Consider the following 20,287-nt stretch of genomic DNA (forward strand, 5'->3'; position numbering starts at 1 on the left):
GAGAGAGAGAGAGAGATGAAGGGGTAGAGAGAGCATTAATGAAAATCAGTTAGAAAGAGATTTCATAACATGACAGACGGATGACCAGATGAACTGAGAGGGAAAGAAAGAGAACAAGACGAGGGGAATGAAATGATAAAGATATGAGATTACAAAGGGTGGAATGATAAAGTGAATTTGTTCATATTTCACCATGTATACACTACCTTACACACACCATTCTGAAGAGTGACTGGAAAATACTTTGACTGCAACTGCTGCTTCTGCTCCTAATACTTATACTGAACTGTTATAAAATAATTTATAATCTGAGTATGTGTGGGTGTGTGTGTGTCCTTTCCCACAGGAATGTTGATCTGATAATGGGATTAATACTAAAAGCTCCACTGACTGACCGTTTCTCTGTCTCTCCAGGGTCATTCAGGACTGAAGGCATCAAGGCGTCTGATGTTCTTCCTGTGTTAAAGGAGAAAGTTGCCTTTGTGTCAGGTGAGTGTCGGCCAGTGTTGTTGTCAAATCACCAAACCTTCAGTCCAGGACAGACCTCACTGAGGTCATATCAAAGTCAGTGAGGTCATATCTGAAGCATTGAGTCAGAGTTACTGAGAATCACAAGAAAATCTGATAGAAAAAACCTACATCAAAATCCATCTGAAAGTGGGGCAGAACTCCAGGGGCCGTCCTAACAAAGGATCTTATCTTACCAATAGGAGTCTACATTAATGGTGCTTTAGTTCTTAACTCAGAGTTCCCTCTTAAGAGGAAACAAACCTGCTGAGAGACACTTCTAGTAAAGAACTGAGAGAACTACTAAGCTATAAGAGAAGGGCCGGGGGTTGTGTGTTGCTGTTGTGCGCGAATGAATCTACTCACTAATGTCTATAGTGATTGATTGATAGGTAACTGATCTGGTTAGGGATATTAGTACTCATGGATACACAGCAGCACATAAAACACATTGAATTACAAGATAGATAAACTGACAGACAGACAGATAGAGAGCATAGAGCAGAGTGTGAATCTACTCGCCTCACCATTTGTTTCCATTAGATCACCTGTCAAAGATTTGAATACACAACGATTTTCATCATATTACATGGCTACTTTTTCATCAATTAATACAAGAAGTCAGATAAATCTCACTTTTTATTTTTAATTCTTTTCGATACCAGTATCTGTGTGACCCATATCAGTACATTAATATAACTAGTGGTGTTATTTTTACATACGAATCAGTGGTGACAGAAGTCCAGTAATCACATCTAAGGGCTTCTCGACTAGCCTTACTCACTGACTCTATAACCTGGGCTTTAGTTTTGCTGTAGAATGCAGGTATCGCCCTTTCTGTAAAGGGGATTAGTGTTGTCTTCCCTCTCTGAGTTGGACTGCAAGCTTGACAGCGCCTCCTCAATTCTCGGCTGATTAGTTGGGCTCGCTGTATTCTTCATGGTTGCAGACGTTAGCTCAGGGTGAAAATGGCTGACATGGTTCGTCATATTACCAAAGGATTCTATTTTTGTGAGTCTGATTTTGCACACAGTAAAATCTTGTGTCTGTCCAGTTCATGCTTCCCACTAAGCGTATAAAATCCGAAATAAAGGCCCAGATGTCTGCTGATCTTGGCCTACCTCTGCCGAATTTCCATATAAAAGTAACGTAAATAGAGTGTAAGTGTACAACTTTATTGTCCAGCCGAGGCTAGACAATAAACAATCAATGTTAGTAGGATGCAAATTACTCTTCGACAATGTCCGCATTTGAATACATTTTACAATCTTTATCCGGTTGACAAATTCCAAGCTCATCAGTAGTGTCACAGTAGTACAGGATTGTGCAAACCATCATCTCCAGTGTGATTGGAGTGTTTTGACTTCTTGGATCTGTATTAACTCAAAATATGTGTTTCAAAGTTATTGTTGGATTATTCCAAACCACTGATGCGACAAGGCGCATTACTTACTGCAGCTGACTGACGGCGAGTAGGTCCTAGTGACTTAGGAGTCCTATGGACTGTCTCCAACCCCTTTCAGACTTAAGACAAACTTTAAAAGCTAAAATGGTTTGTCAGGAAAATCACTGGGAATCCCTTTGCTCGGGGTTCAGGGTCTAATCAAGGACACTGACAAGTCTGCATACAGACAGGACATTAAACAGCTAGCCCTCCAGTGTAGTCACAATAGGTTGCTGGGGCTGAACACACTCAGAAGAAGTGTGGATATGACAGTGGACTTGAGGAGGAGCCCCCTACAGTGATCCCACTCTACTTACTTAAAAGCACTATGTCAGCCACTGTGTCAGCTATGGAAATCTTCACGACTGTAGAAAAGATCACCAGGACATGCACACATCTGAGACAGGAAACGGGCAGGGAAAACCATCACAGGCCCTTCACACCCTGAACATGACTTATGTGAACTTCTCCCCTCCAGCAGGCGCTCCACATCACTCTGTGCCAAAACAAGCAGAGAAAGCAGACACATGAACTGTTTCACTCCACAGGCCATCACGCTCACTCAGCCATGTGATATATTTTGACTCTGAACAAACAAGATAAAACATCATATGACCTCGTCAGCTGACCAGCCAAAAACATTGTCCGCCCCCCAATAATATAGAAAAATCCAATTTTCTCCTGCTACAACAGCTGCTGTGAACTGAGAAGAACCCAAGCATAGATCACAGAAAAGTATCGCTCTACTTGTATTCTCTGACCCGATCAGAAAGAAACTCGAGGACAGTCAGAACAGTCGGAAATAGACCTGACGAAATCTGAAATGTAGTCTATCTGAACAGCGGCCCACGTTGATGATCATTGTGCACCATGTGATCAAAGCAATCAGCATGGATCAACTCAGGTACTACACATATTGACGCACTGACCCAAGGTCCATGGCAATACAGGACCCTACTGAGACCTGCTTAAACTGAATGTAAATTGGACCCGGCTAGTCTCACCTGGTCGCTAGGAACCAATAAACTCATGAAGACCCTCACTATGTGATAATAAAGTTGCACTGGAAGGTGTTGATTAACAGAAAATGAATCTGCAACGAGTGAGTTGCAATCTGCAACAATAGATGCAACTAAATCATTAACAGAGGTTCTTTAATTATTCATTCATGTCATTTTTAAGAAACTAACACTCTAGTTTCAGCATCTTAATTTTGAAGGTTTGCTGCCTTTAATGTGATAGTAAATTGATTTTAAATTTAAACAGGCATGTTTCATTATTTTTGATATTTTATAGACCAAAAGGTAATTAAAAAAATAATGAAAATTTGTCCGGGGCTAGTTGCAGCCCTTTTGGAAATGTTAAAAAAAAAGATAAACATTTGTTTTAATCTGCTGGCTGAGTTTTTATCAAACCATGTGTTTAAATTCACAGAACACATGCTAAAAACATAAATTGTAGCCAAGAAGGTTTTGAAAAATGTTGGCAACTACAAATGCAGTGTTATACTGCACTACATGCCACAGTGTTGGAATGGAATATTTTCCTATAAACTAAGTGCTAGCACTATAGTGCAACATTTAAGTGCTGTTTTTCAAGATTTTGTCAGTTGTTGTGCTGGTTGTTTTTTCCCTTAATGTAGTAATGTGTGCCAGTGAAAATGTAACTCTGAGTTAGACAGAGAGAAAGGGAGAGAGATCTAGAGAAAGAAAGTAAGAGAGAGAGAGAGAGAGAGAGAGAGAGAGAGAGAGAGAGCATGTAAAACACAGAGTGCCAACAACAATCTGTCATCAAGATTCCTCCTTAGATTACAGCAGCATACTGCCTCCCAAATCTCACACACACACACACACACACACACGCACACAACCGATTTTCCACGTCTGAGTAGCAGTTTCATAAACAGTGCGGTTTGTGTTTCTTACATTAATCTAACCAAAACATCTCTACACACATAATTTATCACAGAGAGGGACGGAGAGAGTTTGTATTCGGATGGGTTTCGGAGCCTTTGGAAAGTGTGTTTACTGGCTGATGTAGCTGTGATGGGACTTATGTTACAGATACAGAGATATTACAGCTATTAGTGCAAAGTAAAGTGCAGATTAACACCGGTACGGTCTAGTTGGTGATAATGGAGTGACAGTAGTTGTAGTGTAGAGTAACGTCTGCTCTGTAATTAGAGTTCTTTAATGGTTACCTCACTGATTATGTCATCAGTATGTAGTTTTTTATTTAATGCTATGTTATGTAGTACAGAAATAATGTAGGCTACATATTTTCTTTGTTTTGTTTAGGTTGAACATACATATTCTTTATTCTGGAACTTTTATGTGATACAGCTGTATAAACTACTGCTGCAGATAGTATTACTAGCACAAGCACTGCAACTACTTCTACTACTGCTACTATTGGAATTACATTACTGTTTACTACAAGTAGTACTGCTACAAGTGCTGTTACTTCTTCTGTTGCTGCTACTGCTACCACACATACTCCCACTGGTACTGTTGCTCCTACTGCTACTACCACTATTGGTACTACTGCTGCTACTAAAACAACTACTTTAAGTAGGCTAAGTAGTAGTGCTACTACTACTGGTACCACTACTGCTGTTATTATTTATTGCCACTATACTACTATTGCTATTGCTTTTACTTCTGCACCGGCAATTACTGCTGCCACTACTACAACTGGCACAACTGATACTACAAGGCCTACTACTGCCAACACTACTAGTATTACTACTGCTACTACGACTGCAACTGTTATTACTGCTGCTGCTACTACCACTATTGGTACTAGTACTGCTAAACTGCTACTACTACTACTTCTTCTGCTACTACTGGCACAACTGATACTACTGGGTCTGCTACCTCTACCACTGCTGGCACTGCTGCTATGGGTAACACTACTAGTACTGCAACAACTACTCCTATTACTACTCCTACTATTTCATTCATTGTAATGGAGGAATATGTCACCAAGCTACATTAGGCTTTGGCTACAGGGACAGTACTTGTAAGTGGTATAAATTCCTTGTTGCTTTTGGTTTTTATGTGACATTTGTTGATAAAAATGGGAATACTTTTTAAACACATTATTTGTATGTGTGCATGCACAGGTGGGCGAGATAAAAGAGGAGGACCAATCCTGACATTTCCTGCCAGGAGTAACCACGACCGAATAAAACAGGAAGACCTGAGGAGGCTGGTAACCTACCTGTCTACTGTTCCCAGGTACACATTCCACACAAACAGACACACACAGACGAGTGGCGTCTGGATGAGATTTTTTTCACATTTAGGTATTATATTAACTGTGTTGCCTATTTATTACCCTTCTTATTCCGAACTGTGCTTCAGGACAATGACGTTTGGTGAACTGGACTTAACTATGACAGATTAGTAGCTGGAAGAAGTGGAGGGTGAAGTGCATGTGGAGTGCTTCAGTGCTGTCCACGCTGCAGAATCAAACGCCCCTTTCTTCTTTGTCACAGCAGCAGACTGAAAGCAGCATTTGATTTGCATCAGCATGAAAGCTGCAGTGTTTGCAGCAGACAGCAGCGAGTCTGTCACACTTAACTTCAAGTCCATTTATTCCTGCTGCCCCTCATCACAGTCTGAGGATGCTGTCAGGAATGAGCTGGTCCAGAGAAAACGGATCAATAATCGGTCCCTGTGAATAGTCTCCAAATAGGTCCCTTTGTAAAACATATCTGGCTAAACAATAGAACAATATCTCCAGCACTGTATATCTGACATAACTTATGACCATTTTCTAAAGCATGATCATATGACACTGGATGGATTTTCTACCTTCAGGTCCGTAGAAAATCAACGGAAAAGAATAAAAATCACCAGAGACTTGAAACTTGAAACTCTAGCATAGATAATGCTTCCAATAATCTAACCAAAGTAACATTTTGTGGCTTTAAACTTTATTTAAAAAGATTATCATCGTGGTACAGTGCAGCTGCAACCAGGAAGCCTTTTAAACCTCCTTTGTGGTGCATTCAAGGACATTCATACATCATGCATTGATAGTCATTGATTGATTAGCTGTGCTGTAAGAGAATCAAAACAAAATGCTAAATAAATCATTCAATATGAATTTGTAAAGCAAAAGGAAGCTTTCTGTTAGCTGACTAAATTATTAGATTGCAGAGTGTCCTTGAATGCAACAACAGGGGGAGTTTTCGGTCTGTCCTTGCAACTGCAATTTACCTGGCTGACTAGAACACCAAACTAGCCCAAAGTATGTATTATCATTTGATCCCTATCAGCCCCGCTCTGATTCCTCTTGCTAATCGAGCTGCTGTTTCCATGGTGACGAGTGGAGTTTGTGCTTCCCCGAGGCAGATTATAATGGATGTGCTTTTGTTGAATTTATATTAATAGAAGCTGCGTGTGAGTGGAGGTGATTTCAGTAAATTTTTACTCTCCTCATCAGCAGCAGCTGAATGTAAGGGCCATTAGCCTCCAGCATACAAAGCTAGCTGCACTGGTTTCAGGGCAGCTTCCAAATATCTGTTTCCAAAGTGTTGTCCTATCAAATGTTCAGTGAATGTGAAACTTTCTTAAACCTAAACTTTTTTTTCTTTTTGCATATTTAAAGATACAGTGTGTCTTTAATATACTTCATACAAACCACATGTAGATTATGATGCAACGAGCACAGTCAAATTACCATCTGGAGGGCATTCTGGTGTCTTCTTATTGCATTTATTTATGTGGCCCAAATATGAATTTCAATTCTTGCTTTCAGGGCAAGAACACATTTGATCTGTAATACATGTTAACAAAATGATCACTGAATTCATTTGGTGAAGTGATGTATAATGTATGACATTTATCTTGCATCGAGTTTTAAAGGAATAGCACCAAACATTCGAGTTGCACTGAGTAAATCGTCTTTGTCTTCTGATCAGTCAAACACAGCATTACTACTATACTGCTTCTGTGCCCATTCGATCTTATTTGAGCTATTTTGACATGTGCAGTACTTTTTCTTTCTTATCACCCGTACATCATTAGCACATGGCTGTGCATTTGTCTTTGTTTCTGACTGACATTTATTGTCACTTCACTAATACATTTACTTAAGTGTGACCTACAAAATCTCACACACCACTGATGTGATTAATTAAAAAATGGGATTTGCAATTATGCGTCTCACTACCACACTCTGTCTGGTGGCTGGTGAGGAAACTACAGCTGAGACTGCGTATTCATATGTTCCTGATTGTTATCAGATTTCAAGCTATGCTGCCATTTAACAAAAACATATTTTATTGTCTCTCTCCTGTCTGCCATCTTCTACATATCAGCGAGGATGTGTGCAAACGGGGTTTTACCGTCATCATCGACATGCGTGGTTCTAAGTGGGAACTGATCAAGCCTCTGCTGAAGACACTGCAGGAGTTTTTCCCGGCTGAGATCTGCGTGGCGCTCATCATCAAACCGGACAACTTCTGGCAGAAACAGAAGACCAACTTCGGCAGCGCAAAGTTCTCCTTTGAGGTCAGTGAGCTTCCTCGTTTTCTTTGAGTATGAGTGTTTAATCCCCAACGTAAGTCTCAGTTCAGATTCCATGTTTCTAAACAGCAAATAATTATGTTCACATTAACCATATGTTTTCTTCACTGTGGAAGGATTGTGACCTAGCGCAGGAAGTTTTATTAAAGACGTTTTATTAAAAATAAGACAAAATGATATTAAAAGGAAAGATAATCCTATACACAAACTCAATTAATAAAGCCCCATAAATTACACAAACAATAAATAAAAATAAAATGTACATAATAATTTTCAATTAATAATTTATAACATTTAATTTTGGTCCCATAAAATAAATCTGAGTAAGTTTAGCAGCCAGCATTATAACTTAACGTTAGCTGTTTGGTTATGTATTCTGTCAATGGGTTAGCCCCATTTTGCACTCAATAGTTTTGGAAGACAAAAAAAAAAATGTTACATTAATTAATTAATGTTTATTTTCTGGAAAATAGATAATTTCTGTCTACCTTAAACAGCTAATGTTGGCTAAAGCTGTTCAGGTTAGCTAACGGTACACTTTAGCAGGTACAACAGTTTATTCCAGGTTAGCTAAAAGTTCAGTTTTGTGGGTTAAACTGTTTGGTTTGGGTTAATGCTAGCATATGACTTTAGCAGATAGAAGGTTTTGTTTTAGGTGAGTGAATTGTTGAGACAGGCACATAAAATGGTTTGGTTCAAGGTAGCTAACATAGCAGTTCAGGAGATAAAACTGTCGGGCTAAGGTAGCAGTGAGGTTTAATGTTAGTTAGACAAAGTTTCTATTTAGCAGCTCATACTGTTTGGTTGAGGTTAGTTAGAGGCTAAGTTCAGAAGATTGGTTAAAAGTATTTGGTTCAGGTTAGCTCATTTTTCAGTGTAGCAGAGAGCTACCACTGTTTGGTTCAGGTTAGCTTAAGGCTTACTTTAGCAGGTGAAGCTGTCTGGTTACTGTTAGATTACGCTTAGCTCAATGAAGTTGGAATGGCCAGAATAATTTATATCTCTATATATAGAGAGCATATATCTAATTTTACTCCAATTTTATAACATTTTACACGGCAGACAGCAAGCTGAAAATGTTTTCTTCTGTCTGGTTTGGATTAGCTAACAGTTTAGTTTAGCAGCTGAAAGATAGATTTTGAATGATTGAAGACAGTAGCAGCAGTCTGCTCTCCATTCTGAAAAAAACATTCAGCCCAAATTTAAGTATTAACGTTAACTGATGGACTTGCTCATCTGATAAAGTGCCATGCTGCTAAGCATTAGGGAAGCACATGTGAGCCTCTTTTATAAACTCAGTCACACAGATTTGTAGTTCATGATTTTAATGTAGAATACCAGTTGTTTATTGCTTTCTTCCCATGCCATTTAAAAAAATGAAATGCATGATTACTGGGTCAATCATCAAAATTGAGTCCCAAGCCTTGCCATTTTCTAGATTTTACCATACTGGATATACAGGTGGTATTTATTTGTTTTCTTACTGTGTAAATCAGACCTGCATGGTGTCACTGGAACATATGGCACAAACCTGGATGATTCCTCACTGCTAAAAACAAGCATTTTGATATTCCTCATGCATTTCTGTTTGTGTGTACCAGACCAGCATGGTGTCCGTTGAAGGTCTGGCCAAACTGGTGGATCCCTCCCAGCTGACGGACGACTTTGAAGGCTCTCTGGACTACAACCATGAGGAGTGGATGGAGCTTAGGGTCTCTCTGGAGGAGTTCATGTCCAACGCTGTTCACCTGTTGTCCAGACTGGAGGACCTGCAGGTGGGGCATGGACACACAGGCAGATGACTGAATGGTCGATCAAGGAAAAGAAGTTTTAAAAGCATTGAAGAAATGAGTCATTCCAAAATGAAAAAGTTGTACTGTGTGTGTTGCAGGAGACTCTGTCCAAGAAGGAGTTTCCTGCAGATGTGGAGGGATCTCGTCGGTTGATAGAGGAGCACACACAGCTGAAGAAAAAGGTGGGAGAGCTACTGTCTGATACACACTGTCCAAACATCTAAAGACATTAGCAGACGTCTGTGTTAAGCATCATCAGCACAGACAACTTTAAATCATGTTAATCTGCTTAAGTCATTTTTTATACTGTCCTCCTCTCCTGTAGGTGCTGAAGGCTCCAGTGGAAGAGTTGGACCGGGAAGGCCAGAGGTTGCTGCAGTGTATCCGATCTAGTGATGGTTTTTCAGGGAGGAACTGCATCTCAGGCTCTGCTGACTTCCAGAGCCTGGTGCCCAAGGTAAGTCACACATTCCTGGGAAGTTCACTGCAGCTTGGAATATAGCCGGCTTATGAGAATGTCATCTCTTGAAAAATCAAGTTTATCCACGATACAGTAGAGAAAAGGGCTTTCAAACAGGACCACGGAGAAACAACACAAAGACGAAAATGAAGTGATTCATTATCGCTTTCTGATGCACATAGGAACAAAAGCACACTCATAACGCATGACAGACATCAGAGTTGTTATGACAAAACAGGCAAAAAAGAGAAAAAAGAAAAAGAGGAAGAGCAGAGTCAGTCTGCATAACATAAACAACCACTAGGAAAATACTTGCAAAATGTCAAGTATTATCCTCCTGTGCAGAGCAACGTGGAGTTAAGAATAAAGTGCTAAAACAGTACAAACTATAGTCGCCGTACATCCTCTTTACTATACTCGATCTGCAGATGCTTTCTGGCCTGAGACCACTGACTGTTCACATATTCACACACATACATTCATTACATTTCACTGTGCTTGTACCTTATATGATTACATGTGACGAATAAACTTGTTCGACTGCTCAGAATTTTAAAAGAAAAGCTGAGATTTATTCTCTCCAGGAAATCTAGCAGTAAATACCAAACATATAAACTGTATATCAGAATCAGAATGACCTTTATTTCCAAGTAGATTTTCACATAGAAGGAATCTGCCTTGTATATTGGTGCATAACTATGAAACAGAAAAACATAAATAAAGACAACAAGTACTGCAAGTCAAGAAGCATAGATAGAAAAATGGAAACGTAACAGCAATATATGAAAAAATGTTATATTGTGAGTTGTTGTTGCTGTTGAAAGAACACTGAGTCTTATTGTGCTGGTTGTTTTCATAAAGCATTTATATTGAGATTTATAATGAGGCCTGAAAGATAACTAATCTTGTTTATTGGTCTCAAAGTGCTTTGAAATTGAAATTAAAGATAAATAAATAAAGACAAAATAAATTAAACACTAAGCTAGAAATTAAAAGTAGTGCAAACAGGGCACAATGCAATGCCTTCATTAAAACCCAGTTAAAAGTAAAACTGTGTTTTTAAGGAGCTTAAAAATGAGCTGAGATCCTGCCGGTCACGTTTAGACTATTTACAGAAGGGGTCTCAAACTCAAATTGGCTTTGGGCCACTGCCGGTATTGATTGGTATTATTGATTTTACTTTAATTGAAAATAAAGGGTTAGTTTAAATTGACATTTAAATTGAAACAACTAAGGATAAAAAGAAATTCTGTTATTATACTACTATACTATCAAGTCAGGGGCCAGAGAGAGGGGAATGGACGGCAGTTTGAGATCCATGATTTTGAGTTATGCCAGGGAAAACTTGTACACAACCCACTGTTCAGCACTGTCTGGGACAGAAAAGGACAGATGTGATGAAATGTAAAAAGTAACTGAGCGCCTTAAAAACCAGCAACACACATATGTCATTCATTTGTAAAGAGAACAAAAACTGTTAATCTGCATCCAGATTAGCCAAACAAAAGTTGGAGGTGGTTTGAATGCACACCAAACCAATGAATGACAGACATGAGTGGCTTTACGTGATGTGAACTGACACAGAAATGTAGTTTTTGTTCAAGTTAAATTTGTTTAAACTTGAGCAGGAAATTGGCATGAAATTACACATTACGCTTTGGGTTTTCCACCAAACACTGGAAACATCAAACTGGAGGATAAAATATGCAGTAGATGTTATATTTTGGGACCACAACCGTCCAGCCACCAACCACGGCAGGTTTTTACTGCTTATTCTTAAAGAAAACAATCAAACCTCTTATCTGTCTAACCAGTGGACCTCAGCTCCAAATGGATAAGACATCGTCAAACACCATCTGACAATTCTTAATTCTTGCTTTTTTCCCAGGTTGCCAGTCTGTTGGATAAGCTCCACTCCACAAGACAGCATCTTCATCAGATGTGGCACGTCAGGAAGCTGAAGCTGGACCAGTGCTTCCAGCTCCGCCTCTTCGAACAGGATGCCGAGAAGGTGAGCCTGATGTCACACCAAACAGAGAAAATGCAGGACACATGACAAGTTGATCAAAAGAATGTTTTAGTTTGATACAAAGTCACATAAAGTGCAGTAAAGGTCCCGCAGTAGGTGTATTATGTCTGCATTATTCAGACACCCAGCAGGCACCCGTTAGCCACCAAATATTGGTGCTTTGTTGTTAATGGATCAGCCATTCTGTTCACTGAGTCATCACATCGACATGAGAATGTGGAACCTGAAAAAAGGTTCAGAAGCTAAAAAAGGACATTTGCAAACAATTTGTCAACAAAAATAAGAGCTGTCACAATATCAGATTTTCACATGATTATCTTGGCCACGATAACAATATTATCACGATATAGAGAATAAAATACTGTAAGTCAAATTCATCTTAAATTTTTATTGTGTTTATTGCTATATTATATCCAAATTGAATATAATAATAGGATTTTTAGTTTGGGATTACAGGGTAGAGGCACATCCAGTATTTCCTCTTCATTTCCATCTTCACCTCCGTCCAGGATTTGAACTTCATCACATCCCAGTCTCCGTAAATCCCTCCGGAAACTTCCTCCGTGGTCTAAATAAATTCGCCTGTGCTGTTTATCTAAACAGAGGATCACATTTAGCAGTTCATCCAGTGGAAAATCGGCCAGCGTTGCCTCGCTAACCCGAGCTAAGCGATTAGCTGTAGTTGGGAGTGAATGTTTGGATTCCATTCATCATTAACATACCAGCCTGTCCAAGACATCACGCACAGCTATTTCCACTTCATGCCAAACTGCTATATAAAGAAAGGTTGCACTCTCTCATGTGAAGGGGTCGTTATGTAAGGAACACAGGTAATTGCAACCTCTGAAATGCTTTTATTTTGTAAACGTCACAACATAGCTAAAAGAAATACCAGTACAGCATTGAAACACAACAGAAATTCATACATACATCACTGATTACGGCAAACTGATGCCTGGGATTGCTGACATCTGGAAACCTAATTAATACTAATATATCCTGGTAAAAAGCTTAGAGTTTGAAAAATGTGCGTCTGTAAAAACACCAGTTATTATGGTAATGGTACTGTATGATGAGGTCATGTAAGTGGATCCAGAATGACTGAACCATGTCGACCTGTAGCCCTGCCTCCTGCTAACAGGGTTGCAAGCATTTGGTAGTATCCTAAGTGTTGTTGATGGGATACCCACACACATACACACACAGATGGGCGTCAGCTGACTTCTTAGTTCTTCCACACAGAAATCCACATGCTGGAGCAGTAAATATTTACTGTAAAGCAAACAGAGAAAAAATAAAACAGTTTTGTCCACATCAGCATTGCCATGCTGAGGAACTGCGGGGGAGTGCGGACGAGTTTACACTGTGGGAAACACTCAGCGCTCGCAGTCGAGCCAGGGAAACAGTCAGACCTGACGAGGTGTTCCTTCTGTGGAAATCACAGCTTAGAGGAATGACTGTGTAGATGATGGGGTCACCATGGTAACCACTCGGCAGCGCAACTCGGCCTCCATCTGTCCGCAAGGATTGATTAAGATGGAGAAGCAACCTTGAAGGTTGTCCTGGCCTATTAGGCTTTACGCTGATCAGCTGGTACAGCAGAAGCCAGCGAGGGAAACATGACTTTCATGTTTTCAAAGGAATATTCCTTTGTTTTTTTACAGCCTGGCTCTTGTTTATGCCAGTTTGGCCACAGTTATGGTAACCTTTTACTCACCAACTTTAATTGCAGACACATAAGATTAGTCAGGGCAGCTGCTTGAAAAAGCATGTGTGAAAGTTCATTCTTGATCTTGGAAACAGTAGCTTGACAAAGAAATCTGAACTCAGGTCCAATTGCAAGCTTTTCCAGAGCTTTCAACCCCAAAAAGCTATGAGTGAAACAACGTTTTTTTGGATTAAAAATTATAAATGGATAAAATGGTCTTTTACATGTACTCTCATGGCAGATGGTATCTATTTGTTCCTGTCACAATTGTGGATGTTGAAAAGTGGTAAGCAAGGATTTGAACCCAGATGCAGACTGGCAGAGCAGGTTAGGGAGGAGTTTAATAACAAAAATGTGTTCAAACATAAACTTACAAGTCCAAATAGCAGTAGTCCGAAACAATAGATCAAAGTAAATAAAGCCAAATCCAATATTCAATAAACCAGAAAGGAAATCCAAAAAGAGAGGAAGAAGTTCATACAAACAGGAGGAAACGCGGGGGAGCAGGCTATAGAGCCATTTCCAAATCGGATTTTGCACACACAGATTCTGAAAAAACATTTGCTGATTCCCATACACATTCACAAATCATAGTGCATATTTACAGATTCTTTTACACAATAACAAATCTGATTACGCACACATGGATTGATATACAGTTATACAACTCTCCAATAGTTTTGCTACAATAACAGCTCCATGGAAAGCACATGTGAACAAGGACGAACTGGCACAGACTAACTGTCACACAGGCAATATATACTTTAGGGGAGGGGGAAACTAATCAAAATCAAAACAGTCAGAAACAGCAGGAAAAAGACAAGACACAAGACGAGTAAAACTACAAAATAAAACAGGAAATAACCAAAGAAAAACCCCAAACCATAACAGTTCTTAATGTGACTTTCAGTCGCTCACAGTGATACAGATAAAGAATGTGTGGAATACATTAGTTTGCAATGTTATTAATGTAGCTGTGGTGTGTGTGTGTGTGTGTGTGTGTGTGTGTTCGGGCAGATGTTTGACTGGATCATCCACAACAAGGAAGTGTTCCTGCAGAGTCACACGGAGATTGGCCGAAGTTACCAACATGCTGTGGAGCTGCAGACTCAACACAATCACTTCGCCATGAACTCCATGGTACCTAACGTCATTAGAACCATAATTCTCATATGACGTCATTGCAGATCACTGTGAGATAAGAAGAGCTAAGAAGAGGTTCCCAGCACAGATAACAAACACACAGTCAGGCTTTGTGGTAGTTAAGCCACTTATCTGCTTTAAAGGTCTAGTGTGTAACATTTAGGAGGATCTAAGAGGATCTAGGAGGACCTTAGAATGAGCCTTGGAATGAAACGTGTATGTCTACAGAGGGAATGGGTCCTCTTCTAGAGAGTTTGCCTTGTTCCTACAGTAACCCAGAACAGAAAAACCAGACACTGGCTCTAGGGCCTTTCATGTTTCATAGCCACCGTAATTTCTCCTGCAGCTTTACCGCTACATGCTGCTGAACCCTACACACTGTCTTCTAAGGTTTAACTTTTCATTGTTAACTACCCTCAGAATATAGTAACGTAGTTAAGTTGGCATAGGTTACCTTAGTTTATCTTAACTTAGTACAACTGTTTCAAAAGTCAGTCAGAAGAAATCATTATAATTTAACTAAAACACTACTGCAGCAGAGAAAACACACACACACTGGTATGGTTGTATGGTATTTGCAACTTGCAGCCATTTAAATACAGCTCATCCTGTAATAAAAACAAAAACATGACGATTCCTATATTCAGGGATTATACACTGATGAAAACAACCGATAAATATTAGATTCCATTTCTAATAGTAGATGTTTCACTGGACCTTTAAATAAAAAATACACTTCTACATCTCTTGAAGTAGGATTCAGATCATTCTCAGTTAAGTTGAGTTTTGTACAGAACAGTACAATATAAATAATGTATTTTTACATTTTTAAGTCATTTTAATTTTTTATAGAAACAATTAGCTAACAGCATTATTTATACAGATATGAGTGTCTCGACGCTGTATTTTATGTAAAATAGTAACAATAATTAAATCCAGTTGTCATTACTGATAACTGGTTACCAACACCATTTTGTTCATCTTTTTTTCTTCTTCCCAGAATGCCTATGTAAATATCAACAGAATCATGTCAGTGGCAAGCCGCCTGGCAGAAGCCGGTCACTACGCCTCCACGCAGATAAAACAGATCTCAGGTCAGCTGGATCAGGACTGGAAAAGTTTTGCTGCTGCACTTGACGAGCGCTCCACCATCCTCGCCATGTCGTCCGTCTTTCACCAGAAGGCTGAACAGGTGAGATCAATAAATCTGTCTTTGAGCAGAGCTCGGCTTCTGAACAAATGTGTGGAAGCACGTCGGCCATGTTTGTGGAAAAAGAGTCAATACCCCTCCTGATGTAAGGACTTCCCCTTCCTCTTCTCTCTCATTAGAGGAAAAGCTGTTCCATTTACTGTGAGACTGCTGTTGCTTGGTTGCTGATCTGGTAACTATCTAATGTAGGAATGTCTCTGCAGCGGACACGTGTCCAGAATGTAAAATGTAAATGGGACATTTTTAGTGTCTGATTATATTTAATAGATCAAACTGCTCTACTGCTGATTCTTGGAAGGTTGACATGGCAACAGATGGGACTTGTTTGATTCCTGCTGGGCCCTTGACATTAGCTACAAGTGTACATTTGAGAGAGCGGGAGATGAAAGACAAGAGGAAAGAGGGAGAGAGAGAGCGGTGGAGGCAGAGGAGGGATGGCTGAGACTGAGAGAGAGCCTAATGAAAAACAGAAACAAAAAAGTGTCAGGATGAAAGATGAAACACAAGATGTGGAAAGAGAGACAAGTGAAATAAAATTGGCAAGACTACAGATAGACTAAACGTTGGGAAAGTGTTAAAATGCGAGAGATTTAGAGAGAGAGAAGTAAAGGCTGTCTTCATTTTGCAGCCGCATTAAACGACAGGGTGGAAGCAAATAAAGAATGGACAGAGCTGTTAGTTAGATCAGCAGCTGTAATGTGAATGTGTCTGTTTCACTTCTTCAGTTCCTGTCCGAGGTGGAGGCCTGGTGTAAAGTCTGCAGTGAGGGAGGGTTACCGTCTGAGATGCAGGAGCTGGAGCTCGCCATCCACCGCCACCAGAGCCTATACGAGCAGGTCACCCAGGCTTATACTGAGGTAAACCAACAGTAACTGAAGTCTACTGATAAATATCCACTGCCACCACTGCCTGTATGGAGAGGTTGAATTATACCCCAGTCAAAATGATATTTGACATGCTGGCACTGTGCTGTGGGCTGTAGCATCTGTGTTACTACCTTTTGGCTTCTAAATTGATTATTATTATTATTGGCACCACTTTGTTCCATTGTCTCATGTTCTGTCTTTGCTTACAAAACATTGCTTTGTCCACTGTTCTCCATTATAAATGTGTATTTTCCACCATGCTTCAGTGTGCACAGGATGTCTGCAGGGTCTGACAAAGCTTAAAATCCAATAATCTGAAGTTAAAATGTCTTAATGTAATGTAACAGATCTTATTTATTATTATCTGTAACAGCTACAAAACAAAACTGACATGGAACCAATACTTATTATACATATTTTCCTTCATATCTTTTTTCTTTTTGCCAGTATGGAAAAAAGGTCTTAAATTGCATTCATAATGGTGTTAAAAAGTCTTAAATGTAACGTGTTGAAACCTGCAGAAACTCTTTTGACAGTGACAGTCACAGCAATACTATTCTTGTTTGTACTACTGTGCATGCCCTGGAATACATAGGAAAGGCAGTGTATAGCACATTCCATACACCAGGGCAATTCAATTAGCTTTATCAGGGTAATAAAAATACAGCAAAGACTGCAAAGATTTCCCACATTTTAATTACATTTTAAACAAAAATGAAGGCCATTTACAAGTTAAACTAAGAAGATATGTCTTGTGCCATTACTGGGTGGAGTAGGCAGCGTAAAATAGTAGTAGTAATAGAGTAGGGGCTTGTCTAATATCAACTGAGTGGCTATTCTAGGTCTGTGTTGCATGATAGCAGAATGCTGCTTCACCATGTCTTGTTCTGACTCTTGGGAGTCTGAGCTTTGGATGGTCCCTGAACTGCAAAACAAAACATTTGAGCTTTTAGGACATCAGAAATGTGGTAAAAAGTAGGCCTTAGACTGTAAACCCTGAAAACTGTTCACTTTGTTAACAAACTATGTAATGTAGAGTTACAGTTGATGAAATGGTAGTGTTTGTAAAACTGGTGTCTTGGAAATTGTTCATAAAAAGTACTATACCCCTCAGGGAGGACTGTGGACTCCAGAGACTCTCCTTTAGGTGCTGTTAGTGCTGCTCTTTGACAGCTCAGTGATGCTAGCTGTGATGACAGGAGGTGTTGGTCAGCTGCTGCACCACCGCCGTCCAGATCTGCCGTCTAAAAACCCTGCGTGTTTCACTATATTTAGTCTGGGAACGCTCCCGATCTTCGCTCTTTGCTGCAGTCTGGCGTTTTATCTTTGGACGGGCTGTTGGAGTGTTAGCTCAATTTATACTTATCTGTGAAAAGATAGTCCATATACACACGCACACACACACACACACACATAAAGCTCTGGGCAGAGGTTCAGGCTGAGGCGGTTTGGCTTGGCAGGCTATGACAGCATTGTTTCTTGTGGGAGCACTGCAAAAAGTGAAACGCTCTGAGACTGCAGAGTTTTTTAAAAAATCTTTTGCTTTTGACTTGATGCATTCAAGTTCATTTAATGCGGTGAAAGCGCACGAGTTCCTTTTTAGGGTTCCAGAAAAGATATACCCATTTACACCCAGAAAATGGGTAAAGATGAATGACTTCATGTTCTGTGAAATCCTGTGGCTATAGACATCTTTGAATGATTAAAAGCAGAGAAGATGAAGACGCAGGTGTTTCTTCCGTGTGTGAAGCCGAAGCTGCTCTTTGCTTGGTTGCTTTAAATGAGACAAAAAACTCTGTCTGTAAACTCTGCAGACTGTTTCATCACTGCTTCAAAAGAACAAACTCCTTAATGCAGATTGGTGTTTTACCTCCTGATCAAGGCAATTTGGCCTTGAATCATTTTGTTAAAAATACTTTTTAGCTTGTTTCCCTGTGCATCTCATTATGTAAATGTTTTCATAGCAGTGCCAGTCCTGCAGTATCCAGTTAAACTTCTGGAAACGTTCCTTCTCAAATAAAAGCCGCAGTGCTAAAACAATTAGTAGATTAGCTGTCAGACAGTACAAGTACACATGGACCAGCCCACAACTACTGTAAGAACCATCACTCTAACAGTATCTTGAGAGTTCATTATCATTCTGTTTTAAATGGTCTTCACTGATAAAAAACACACGCAAGGCAAGGCACATTTTTTTGTATAGCACCCTTCAGCAACAAGGCAATTCAGCATGCTTTACATGAGACATAAAGGGATTAAGACAGGATATAAAAGAAACGAGTTGATATAAAAAGATACACAGGGCCATTTCTTGCAGAGAGGAAGCAGGAGTCACTGCTTGTGTGCGACACAGAGGTTTCAGTGGTGTGTTTCCATGTGTAATTTAGCAATTAGCAGTAGGAAGTAAAATGCTTTTTTTCAAAAGTATATATTTGTTCTGGAGAGGAGAGAGAACAAAGAGAGGAGAGAAGAGGGAGACTGAGCGCGGAAGAAGCAGGAAATGCTTAAACACTAAAGAATCAATTCCGTCCAATTTGAATTACTCTGTCTGTCTATCTTTGTAGCCTTTCTAATCCCTCTGCTCTCTCCCTCCTACCTGTCTGTGTTTTCCAGGTGAGTCAGGATGGTAAAGCGCTATTGGACGTCCTCCAGAGGCCTCTGAGTCCCGGCAACTCCGATTCGCTGACAGCCACTGCCAATTACTCCAAAGCGGTCAGTGCCATTATGTTCCTCTGTGCCAGCCAATTAGAAGACAATATAATATCATGAATTCAGAACGTCACATTGTAGTTAACATTTGTGTTATTTCGCAGGTTCACTGCATCCTGGACGTGGTTCATGAGGTCCTCCACCATCAGCGACGTCTCGAAAATATTTGGCAGCATCGAAAGGTCCGACTGCACCAGAGACTGCAGCTGTGTGTGTTCCAGCAAGATGTCCAGCAGGTACACACACACACAGACACACACATAGCATACAGCAAACAAGTGAAATGAAAACATGAGGACTGTGTTAGTGAGAGAGAAGAGTGAGATAATATTGTTCCCATTAGATGTTTTTCACCAAAATGCCAGCTTTTAAGGAACTGAGAAAAACAACATCCTAACTTTTTATTGCAGTTTTGAGTTTACTGAAATGGGTCAGAGAAGTTTGTCAAACCACAGTGGGGCATGTAATCTTGTATGTAAGCATGTAATCAAGTGAACAGACAGCCGCCGTGTGTGTGTGTGTGCTTAGCAGAACAGATGAGGATCACCACAACATGTCCATGCATCTCTGCTGTCTTCTCGTCCCGGCTTAACGGCGTGTAATGGGAAAATTCCTGAGATAAAACGCTCAGATCGGATCTCAGCTCCACTGGTACCGCTGCTCGTATTTCACAGACGAGCAGACTATGTGGTTTTGGAAAGGTGTCAGCATAGATTCCTGGAGGTTTTAGAGATATTCTGGGGCTCAAAATTTAATATCACAGCAATATTTTAGTGGAAGGGTGTTTTTGACCAGCTGAGTGAATGTCATCAGGGGGGTGAGGAGGAGGAGGTCTTGTGTTTTATTTTACTTTCTTTAATGTGATTGTGGGTCTGACAGTA

General features: G+C 40.0%; 1 protein-coding gene across 1 annotated transcript in view; it reads left to right on the forward strand.

Moving 5' to 3' along the window:
- Positions 1–414: 414 nt before the first annotated feature.
- LOC118339114 (kalirin-like) overlaps positions 415–20,287 on the forward strand; it is a gene marked incomplete at both ends in the record, with an annotated part of 90,088 nt that continues 70,215 nt past the window's right edge. The window contains 12 exon segments of the mRNA XM_035676648.1: positions 415–489; positions 5,076–5,190; positions 7,281–7,473; positions 9,090–9,263; positions 9,380–9,463; positions 9,607–9,738; positions 11,630–11,752; positions 14,496–14,618; positions 15,622–15,813; positions 16,557–16,688; positions 19,311–19,409; positions 19,511–19,642. Of these exon segments, the coding sequence (XP_035532541.1) occupies positions 415–489; positions 5,076–5,190; positions 7,281–7,473; positions 9,090–9,263; positions 9,380–9,463; positions 9,607–9,738; positions 11,630–11,752; positions 14,496–14,618; positions 15,622–15,813; positions 16,557–16,688; positions 19,311–19,409; positions 19,511–19,642 (1,574 nt within the window).

The sequence above is a fragment of the Morone saxatilis genome, unplaced genomic scaffold (genome assembly GCF_004916995.1).
Source record: "Morone saxatilis isolate NCDOM2014 unplaced genomic scaffold, NCSU_SB_2.0 Contig5, whole genome shotgun sequence".
NCBI lineage: Eukaryota > Metazoa > Chordata > Actinopteri > Moronidae > Morone > Morone saxatilis.